This window comes from Acartia tonsa, chromosome 3, assembly GCF_053477335.1.
Source record: "Acartia tonsa isolate MP-2025a chromosome 3, ASM5347733v1, whole genome shotgun sequence".
Taxonomy (NCBI): Eukaryota; Metazoa; Arthropoda; class Copepoda; order Calanoida; family Acartiidae; genus Acartia; species Acartia tonsa.
In genome coordinates this window covers 53,470,176-53,480,850 of record NC_137262.1, presented here as the reverse complement: position 1 = coordinate 53,480,850, position 10,675 = coordinate 53,470,176, and the positions used below count along the sequence as shown (strand labels likewise).

The 10,675-nt window shown below is 33.1% G+C and overlaps 1 protein-coding gene across 1 annotated transcript in view; it reads left to right on the top strand.

Moving 5' to 3' along the window:
* The first annotated feature begins 1,293 nt into the window (after positions 1 to 1,293).
* The window catches only part of LOC145314997 (organic cation transporter protein-like), a 32,123-nt gene continuing 22,741 nt past the window's right edge, over positions 1,294 to 10,675 (top strand). Inside the window, exons 1-13 of the mRNA XM_080155065.1 lie at positions 1,294 to 1,410; positions 1,770 to 1,869; positions 2,057 to 2,135; positions 2,715 to 2,775; positions 3,090 to 3,165; positions 3,404 to 3,484; positions 3,803 to 3,928; positions 4,679 to 4,814; positions 5,173 to 5,242; positions 5,568 to 5,668; positions 6,035 to 6,087; positions 6,330 to 6,411; positions 8,199 to 8,295. Of these exons, the coding sequence (XP_080011191.1) occupies positions 1,298 to 1,410; positions 1,770 to 1,869; positions 2,057 to 2,135; positions 2,715 to 2,775; positions 3,090 to 3,165; positions 3,404 to 3,484; positions 3,803 to 3,928; positions 4,679 to 4,814; positions 5,173 to 5,242; positions 5,568 to 5,668; positions 6,035 to 6,087; positions 6,330 to 6,411; positions 8,199 to 8,295 (1,175 nt within the window). The 5' untranslated portion in view covers positions 1,294 to 1,297. The remainder of the gene's footprint in view (positions 1,411 to 1,769; positions 1,870 to 2,056; positions 2,136 to 2,714; positions 2,776 to 3,089; positions 3,166 to 3,403; positions 3,485 to 3,802; positions 3,929 to 4,678; positions 4,815 to 5,172; positions 5,243 to 5,567; positions 5,669 to 6,034; positions 6,088 to 6,329; positions 6,412 to 8,198; positions 8,296 to 10,675) is intronic.

Sequence of the window (10,675 nt, the reverse complement as noted above, 5' to 3'; positions counted from 1 at the left end):
GACAGTAACATTTTTAAAAAGTAATATGGAATTTTTAGGTTCTTATTTCTCTTTAAGAATAAGGTAGGAGGGGGTTGTTTCTTTGTTTATCATTTTAGGTTAGGTCATGTTAGGGTATATTGGGCACTAGGTAGCCCCGCAAGGTAAGTGATTCCCGTAGGGGTAAGGCATAGGGGTAACACTAGCATTCCATATTCAATATTTATTTTAAAAATAAGGGATGATTTCGATTGTTGTTGGAGTACATCTTTTAGAAACAAAAAATTTAACTTGTTTTTCTTCATTCTAATGTACAATAAACATTTTCAGTCTTTTTTTCGGCAATGCTTGATTACTTAATCTCAAACTAATTTTTCCACACGTTATTTGCGGAATGCTAAATTCCTTTGTCCAGGTTTGTTTTGGGGCGTAGCAACTGTATAATTGTCTCTGATAATTGTGAATTTTCTGTACATACAATTTACGGCTTTTTTATCTTAGATTCTTCTAAGAAATAGTTGTAAAGTAGATTTTATCCAGAGGGATTAGGTTAGGTAAGTCATTCCCTAAATATACAATGTTTAGCTGTGTTGTAGATTAAGACTTTATTTAAATTTGTAAGGTTGACTAGATATATGCAGGGAGCAAAGTGTGGCACCAAAAATTTTATAATAACGTTTTCTAATTTGTTGGCTAAACAACTTTCGAGACTTTTATGTCCAAACGATTTAACCACTATTTGTAATCTACAGAAGGGATAAGTTGTGTATAATCATTGGGGATGTACACTAATGTATTGGCCATTATCTTATCACTTTAGATCCCTGGAATATGTGTGTCTTTTGTGGGGGATACAAGTAGATACACATTTCTAAAGTCTCTGAGAAGAAACTTTGGAATTTGTCATCCTTGTTTAATTGCATAAGTGAATAATAGTCAATAGTACAAATGAAATAACTTTTACCATGGAAAAATACGGAAAGAAGATTACAATTTCAGATCTGATTTTGAATTCAGTAAATGTTTATCCAATACAATATCAAGTCAAATATAGTGAACATTATAATCAAACAAAATTTAGTAAAGAAATTATAGAGTATCTTTAGTTTAAGTATTTTTTTTTATATGATATAAAAAATGTATGTATAAACATTGTTTTCTAAATGATATCTAAGAGTTATTAAAATATCAACAAAAAAAAAAGGAATATTTCCAACATATTATTGAGTTGCTTTTTCAACATTTACCAGCTACCTAAGGGGGAAGACTAATTTATTGTTTATTGACTTGAGTGTGAATTTTTTTTTCAGAAATAAAAATGGACAAGGAAAAGTCTAAAAAAGGTTTATTACAGCCGTTTTCAAAGCTGAAGGCTTTGGCAAAATCTGGAGAAAAATGTAGCAACAGCTGCAATTCTAGAGTTGGTTTGAGGTAATATACTTTTAAGACTAGCGGCCACGCCCCTAGAGGCCCCTTGGTGCACTTGAGGGAAAGGGAAGGGGGAGATATTTTAGGGGTGATTTCTCATGGCATCGAGGAGCTAACGTACCCTCCCCATAACCTATAAGAAGTTTCACATCCTGTTCATTTTGTATAGGGATAGATTGATGAATTGATAGATAGTGGAAGATTAGTTTATAAAACAATAAAAAAGGATACCAGAATAACAAACAAAAGATAAATAAAAAAAAGATTTATGCTTTTTATAAATTATATAATTGGTAGCTAGCTTTCTTTTGGGACCAAAGAGAAAAAATAAAAAGAGAAATAAAATACTTTTTATTGTTTAGTTGTTGTCATGGAGTACACTCAATAGATGGTGATCACAGAGAAAATTTAGAAGAGGGAAAACAACAAAAACAATTTAGTACCATAGATGATATTTTAGATGTAAGTATAAAAAAAACATCCTTGCTCTACTGTAAATATCATAATATTTTCTCTATATTTTTTAAAAGTTTCAAAATGAATCATGGCAAATCTTTCTCAAAAAGTGCTAGCTATCCTGTCGGTTTGCCCCTTTTTTGATACATTTGTTTTTAAGAATTCAAAAAATAAAATAATAATAATTTTTTAGAATGAAGTAGGGTCCTGCGGATTATTTCACCTTTTTATTGGATTATATGTCATTTGTATTCAAGGATCTTTTGCCACTGGTAAGTGTATTTCAACAGATTTTAGCTAGTTTTCAGTAGGGATCTTAAGGGATAATAAAAGTTAAAATAATGTACACCCAGTTGTGATCAGTGGCTGCTATTCAGCAAATTAGTTTCATTTGAAAATACCGAAAATTAAATATTTTATTGGCGTAGAGTTGGTGTAAAACTTATTTTTTTGGTGTAACTGAAGGGAAGTGGGTAAGAAGGGGGGGGGGGTGGAGTGAAATGAGGAAGGGGTTTGTGGAGAAATTTTCACTTAGAGTTGTTTTTCTGAATCACATTTCCTTGTCCCTGGTTGTAAAAAACTAAATCATACCTTCTGTAGACTTAAACTATAGGAAAGTATAGGTATAGGTTGACACTTAGTTTGTACTTAAAAACAAGATTTAGAAAAGTCCCCTACTTTTTATGTCATTGAATAAAAGGTCATGCTTTGAGAACAAGTATAATAAGTCCAATTTTTCCTTTCTTTATAGGTTATTTAATTGAATTAAAAATAAATGTATAGTAATTGGTAAAAATTACTCACACTAAAAACAGACAAAAAAGCTAAAAGTACAACTAATTGATTTTTAGGTGTTTATGCTTCAGTATTTACAGATTATACACCTAATTATCATTGCAATATAAATAACAGGTTATCCTATTATATAAAGTAGTAAGGTTTTTTTTATCTGTTGCTCAAGATTTTAATAACGGCTCAACCGATTGGGTTCTCCACTTTACAGAAGATTCAAATATGTTCTAGGATAGTTTTAGGTTATTTTGTTTTTAGATTTTATTATTGTGTTTTAGGTTAGTTTTTCTTGGTACTAGGAGCGCAGTAGTTTATAATGGGGAAGAGGGTTACATTCACACCCCCATGAAAAATCTTATATAATACTTAATTAATTATAATACTAATTGATCACATACACTTTCAACCCATTTGCTAATAACTATACTTTTTAGTACTTTGTTTGACTTTGATACAAGTATATTTGAAGACAACCTTACATGTATGGATGATATGGGAGAAAAGTGTCAGGTAGGTTTTTAAAAAAAGGATGACAACATCCATAAAGGTGAAGCTTAACAATTTAGTCAGACAAATAAATATCAACAAATATAGAGTAGCAGCTCATTTAATATTCTTATTTTGAAGTTTCCACAAAAAAACCATAAAAAATTTAAAAATATTTTTGCTTTTAATTTGTAATTCTTAATTTTATTAGTATTCTAACAATTATGAACATATTTAAGGAATTGCATTGTTTATTTTTCAGAGTTGGGTGTATGACACTTCAGTGGTACAAACTTCAGCATCTCAAGAGTTTGATATTGTTTGCGATAAAGGAGCTTTAAAGGTTTGTATGTCCTATTATGTAAAGTAGTAAGCTGTTTTGCCTGAAGGTAAGTATCTCGCTAACTGCTGAACTGAAATAGTTCTTCTTTACAGTGAAGTTTCATATAGATAAACCTTGGTATACTTGGTACTGATAAAGTGAGATCAGAGACGTGACCATGGGCGATGGAATTATGTGCTCCAAATCATTTGTAAAATTACACCTTTTTATGCAGATTAGGTTAATGGTATTGGTAAAAAAAGTTTCAAAACTTCACTTTATTCGAAATTTTAATTTAATCATTAGTTTTGACTATTATTTTAAAAGCTTTATTTTCAGAGTTGGAGTGGAATCCTTCGTATGTCAGGTGTCCTTGTTGGGTCTTTTTTTTTTGGTTGGTTGTCTGATAATTATGGCAGGGTTACAAGCATGGCTCTGGCTTGCACCATACTTTCTACAGCTCAGGTATCTATCTATCTATCTGTTTATCTATCTGTCTGTCTATCTATCCTAGCTGGGTCTTTCTTCTTTGGTTGGTTGTCTGATAATTATGGCAGGGTGACAAGCATGGTCCTGGCTTGCACCATACTTTCTACAGCTCAGGTATATTTCTATATGTATGTCTATCTATCTATCCTAGTTGGATCTTTCTTTTTTGGTTGGTTGTCTGATAATTATGGCAGAGTTACAAGCATGGCCCTGGCTTGCACCATTCTTTCTACAGCTCAGGTATGTATATATCCGTCTGTCTATCTATCTATACTGGTTGGGTTATTCTTTTTTGGTGGGTTGTCTGATAATTTTGGCAGGGTGCCAAGCATGGCCCTGGCTTGTACCATTCTTTCTACAGCTCAGGTAATTATCTATCTGTCTGTATGTTTGTCTTATTAAACATTTTAGAAAATACTTATCAAAATTTTTTTTAAATCATACAAATAGTAAATTAAAATTATAAAAACTAGTAACTTTTCTGTCACAATCTATCTATCTATCTATCTATCTTTCTATCTATCTATCTATATATCTATCTATCTATCTATCTATCTATCTATCTATCTATCTACCTATCTATCTATCTAACTATCTATCTGTATATCTGTCTTTCTATGTATCTATCTTTTTATCTACCTATCTTTTTATCTATCTATCTATTTTCTATCTATATATCTATAAATCTATTAATATTTTCTTCTTTCTTTCTATCTATCTATCTAGATCCTGCTGGCATTCTCCTGGTCGTACCTGGCTTTTACCTTGTTGAACATAGTGTCAGCAGGATCTGGTATTGGATGCTTTATTGTTGGATTTGTCTATCTATTTGAATGGATTTCCTCTGATTATAGAACAAAAGGTAAAACATATTGTTTATAATAACATCTTTTATTCTATAAGATCGCTAATAAATCAATCTTCTATTTTGGCATTGAACAAACTATAAGAGTTTGTGTACTAGTGGCGTGCACAGGCTTTTATCATAGGGGGAGGGGTGTATTTCTTGACGGGGAACAATAAATGGGAATGCAGACCTTTACAATTTCAATTATAAGGAGAGTGTTGACACCCCTCAACACCCCCCCATTGCATGCCTATGAATTATCTAAGCAGTCTTGAACACACAAACATAAACTTGCCTTTGTTTCAATTAAAGAAAAATTTATTTTAATTTCAATCAATTTGAATTACAAATAATTTTTTTCTTTTTGTTTTAGTTAGTGTAATGGCACAGACACCCTTTGCTCTCGGTTACATGTACTTAGTCTTGATTGCTTATTTCATCAGGTAAAGATAACTTGATTGCAGTTTACTGTTCTTTTCAATGATTGTTAATGCTAGGGAAAAAATACTTTTATAAATTTTACTTAATTTTTACTAAATTATAACAATGGATTTATTATTACTGAGATCTTACACTAGATTATCATGTCCTCTAATAAAGTAAACCTTGCAGCTGGTTAAGATAACGATCTTCCCATCTCCTCCCCTCCTACTGAAAGAACTGACCAATAAATGATGCCCATGTTAGCAACTAAATTGACGAAAATTGTTCGCCTGTCATAATAACCACGTTTATCCTGTTTCCATTGTTATATATTTTTTTTTGTAGAAATTGGAGAAACCTGCAGTTAGTAATTGCAGTTGTCAACCTATTCCTAATATCCTCCAAGTTTTTGCTACCTGAAACTGCCAGATGGCTTTCCAGCAGAGGTAAGGTTTGAAAACCTTTTTTAGCTAAATTGAGGTTTCTTTTAGTATTTTAAGGGAAATAGAAAAAATGTAAAACATTTTTTTTGTGGGGGGGGGGGGTATTGTTTTCCAGAGGCAATTTCTGTTAGAAGGGTAAAGGTACTCTTATAAAAAATAGATGCAAACCTGCCCTGGACCTTTCACTGTAAAGGAAACCATATCAGTACTGTGGTTATCAAGTTCATAAGCTACACACACACACTTCCAATTATTTTGATTTACGTTTTACGGAAAAGCACTTTAGCAGGGACAATACATCAAGAAGTACTCTTATTAGTGGATCTTTTTATAATTACTAATCACAAACTTATAATAAACATCTTTTAGGTAGAGATACAGATGCAATGAAAAGCTTGAGATTCGCTGCAAGAGTTAATCAGGTACTAATTCATTTTAATAAGATATCTATTCTTAAACCAAGGGTACATGAATAAGATAATATACAAAAAAAAATCTTTATCTATATGTACTGAAGAACTTAAATAAAATTAAATGATATGAAAAACAGGCAAACAAACTTATATTCTCTTTTCACATGGTAAAAGAACCTTCTGGAAGGACAGACGGGTGATGTTTACGATAAGCTTAATATCCAAAAACTTTATGTCTGTAAATATTTTAGAAAAGACTACCTGAAAATCTGGAAATTCTGGAGGGAAAGGAGCAGGACCAGGAGGATAAAGACATTAGCATGTGGACTTTAGGTAGGTAAATAGATAGATAGATAGATAGATAGTTAGATATATAGATAGTAGAAATTCTGGAGGGAAAGAAGCAGGACCAGGAGGATAAAGACATTAGTATGTGGACTTTGGGTAGGTAGATAGATAGATAGATAGATAGTTAGATAGATATACATATATAGATAGATAGATAATAAAAAATTCTGGAGGGAAAGGAGCAGGACCAGGAGGATAAAAACATCAGTATGTGGACTTTAGGTAGACAGATAGATAGATTGATGATGTGATAGATAGGTGGATAGATAGACAGTCAGATTTTGAAACAAATTTTGCATTACTTAGTTTGTTAGTTAGATAGATAGATGGATTAATAAACAATACAAAATAACAAAAATAAAGAGACAGATTAATAATCAAAAATCGGAATGATTGATGATTTGCTGAAAGATGAAATTCTTAATTGATTCAAGTAAAGAAAATATGTACAGAAAAAATTAAATTATTTTGAATTATGGGTCAGACATGACACTAAACTATTTTGTAAAAAAATGTCTCAAATTGCAAATTTAAAAGTATGCTTAATATATTTCAGGCATTTAATTTCAAGAATATGTAAAAAAAATCTTTAAAAATATTAGTTTTTTTAAATTATGTTACTAACGAAGATTCTAATTATAATTGTCAGTCTGATTTTATTCAGCTTGATTTGAATAAAAGATTATACTCTGTAAGCAAATGTAATTTACTTAGCTGCTATGAGACATATGTATACTTTTTAATTTGATATGATCATTTTAAAATACATATTATAACTTAATTATTTTCCTTACTGTTTGAAGAAATTTTTATTTATTTATTTTGCAAAATATCTTTATCATCATTCTTTTTATTTTATTTGAGAAATTTTATTCCTATTTCCACATTAGCTTGTTACTAAGAACATTTTTTTGCACGTAATAAGTAGAAAGTTTAGGTCAAAAGATTAGAAAATATATATTTATATATTTAAAGCAAAGCATTTTTACAATTAGGCTAGGCCCATCCGTCCGTCCGTAACGGTTAGCTCTTTACGTCAGTTTAGACATGTTAGGATTGTCCTTTCGATTTCAAACTTTGCAGGATGATTACTTTAACAGTTAGGTACAATTTTTTCATCGTTACCAGAAAGTCCGTACGTCCATTTGAAACATACCCATTTTTACTTTTTTGACAACAATTTTTATGTGATATATTTACTCCATTCCTCATTCCTAGGACAATACAGTACATTATTATAAGCGAAGCTTCTCTATAATCAATTTCTAGAAATGTAAGTATGTCCTTAAACAGTATCCTATATTTAAACAGTTTTGCAACAAATTTTAAAACTTTTGTTTAAACGTATATAATATAATTATATTCAGTTCCGACACTACTACTTAAGTGTTAATGTTAGTTTTTACTACCATTTAAAAGTTTCGCTTTTATGGATGTTGTCGTCCTTGTTTTGTAAAAAAAATCAGGCAATTTATATGTTCTTACGTTTACTTTTAGAAGCTCATTTACTATATTTCAAAGATATGTATGTAAGTCCGTCCGCACGTCACTATAAGGCCAATCTTATATTGTTTATTTACTATAAAACGAATAAGTCATTTTCAGAGATTTATTGATAATATCTGCCAGATTTGCCCTTTTCTTTCTGAAACTTTCAATAAACATAATTTCAATTCTGCTTAGTTTATTTCTCTATAATTATTGAAAATCATTTACCGTCCTATTTTACAAGTAAAAATTGTAAAAACAAAAATTATTCATTTTTACTTTAGTGAAAAGAGGATTTCTGTTGAAGAGATTGGTTATTCTTTCTTGGAACTGGATTGTTATTACTATGTGCTTCTATGGATTGAGTCTCAGCTCAGCTAGGTAAATTATCATTATATATAGCGAAGCTTCTGTATACTTAGTAATCAGTCCAAATGTATGTTTAATAAGTCTGTCTAAAATGGAATTGGATTGTTATCACTATGTGCTTCTATGGGTTGAGTCTTATAGTCATGTTAGTCCGATTGTATATTTAATAAGTATGACTAAAATGGAGTTGGATTGTTATCAATATGTGCTTCTATTGGTGGAGTCTCTTCTCAGCTAGGTAAATTATGTATATGCTTATATGGTAAGCCGAACGTTTCAGCTCACAGGGTTGCGAGTTCGAGTTCAACGAGCCTTAGCCTTGAATTATTCTACCAAAACAAACTAGCAGGATTTAGTCATACAGAAATTATATATTTAACTGAATAATATTTACAATGAATGTTTACTATATATATATACAACAGATTATAACAATGGTTAGGTTTGAAGGGGGTGTGGGACGCTAGGGCTTAGCTCCCGGCGGTAGACAGGCTGTGGGGGCAGCTGTGGTAAAAGGGGAGGCAGCGCCTCCCGGTTGTATAATCGCGTGAGGGGCGCGTGATAGCTGCGTGTTTGAGTCCCTCCCCACATTTAGGCAGGCCAGTTTGACCGCTGGATAGCGGGGTCAACATCGGTCATGATATAAATGGTGATATAATAAGATTAGTGCAGAGGGTTTGTTATGATAAGTCACAGCGTAGTGTGATATAGACAAACAGCATAAGCTAATGATAGAGTAGACTTAATGTTCAATTCAAAATGCAAACAGATTTTCAAGTATTTATTATATTGGATTAAATGCAGTTTTTGAGTAAATAAGATTATATATTGATACTATATTTAGAAATGATTAAATATGTTAATAAGTCAAAACTACTGATTATTCAAAGCTGGATAGTTCTGAAGTAGCAGGATGTCTGTCTGTATATCAGGACACCAAACAACAGGATGACTGTCTGTTTAATTAATACAATGTATTAATTAACTATGCACTTTGAAGGGGTAGAATATCTGCCTATGCAAACTATCTAAAGTAGTAGGATGTCTGTAAATAGCTGTATTGGTCTTAATAAAGACTCGAACCCAAACCAGATAATGTTCTGTGTTAGGACTCTCAATATCAACTGACTTAAATATATTTTCTCTTTATTCTTTCTGAGAGCAATTAAAGAGCAATTAAGAGTAACAATTAACATATGGTCTGCAAACTTAAATATATGACATCACAACATAAATATATGACATTTACCCCCTTCTGAAACCATCCAGCTAAGCATGGTTTCACCATCCATCAGGTTGATCCAATAAACTAGGATCAATGTCTTCACTGGGTGAACCTACATCGAAATTAACCCCGGCCTCCAGTCCTTCCTCTCCTTCACCCACTGGAGGAGGAGTGTTCAGCGCCCCTCCACCAACCTCAGCCGAAACGCCCACTGTTGCCGCTATGACAGCATTACTCGCTGCAGCAGTTACAGGCCCTCCTACAGCCACCATCACAGCATCATTTACCGCTGAGGCGGTATCATTCGCAACAGCCACCTCTGCAGCAACCGCTGGCCCATCTGCCGACATTGCCACTTCCATCTCAACGCCACCAGTGACCTGAACACCTCCCGAGACCATCATCACTCCGTTGCCAGCCCCAGCACCGTCAGAAGTTCCAGCCTGCTGCAACTGCCAATATGACGCCGCCGGTAAGTCATTGTTTATTCTGCGCCGGATCTCGCTAAGCTCACTAAAAATATTGGACAGGTGCCTTTGCACTTCAGCCTCTTTTTTCGCCATCTCAGTAATAGCCTCTTGAACCTTAGTTCCCTGTCCTGCCAAAACACTTTCCACTTGTTGGCTCACCTGCTGTCCCAACTTGGCTGAACTACTTTCCCAATTATCAGTCATTGCTGTCTGTACACTTTGTACCATATAAGAAGTCTTTTGCTGTGCAGTAGTAGCCACCATTTGCTGCATCTCTGTATCTACCTTCCTTATACAGTCCATTAGATCCCTCTTATGCGAGGCCAACATATCTTTAATCCGATTATGACTGTCCGTCTGCCAAAGTTTCTGTGCAGTGTTCAAACTTTTGACTGATTCTCTTACAGCTTCACGAATTTTTTCCTCAATCATAGGCTTTAGAGTCACAGCAACAGAATTACTGATTTTACCTATATCTTCATCACTGAGCGGCGCCAAGCCACGTTTGTCATTCTTGCGCTCAGCCTTATTTCTCTCAACCTCAGCACGTAAATCTGGTAACTCCCTCTTTTGTTTAGGCCCAAGAGAATCTGCCCCAGCAGGCCGCTTGACCACGCCCCTTCTGGAAGTACCTTCCCCAGCATCATTATAAGCATTGCTGGCTCCCCTTCTGGAAGTACCTTCCCCAGCATCATCA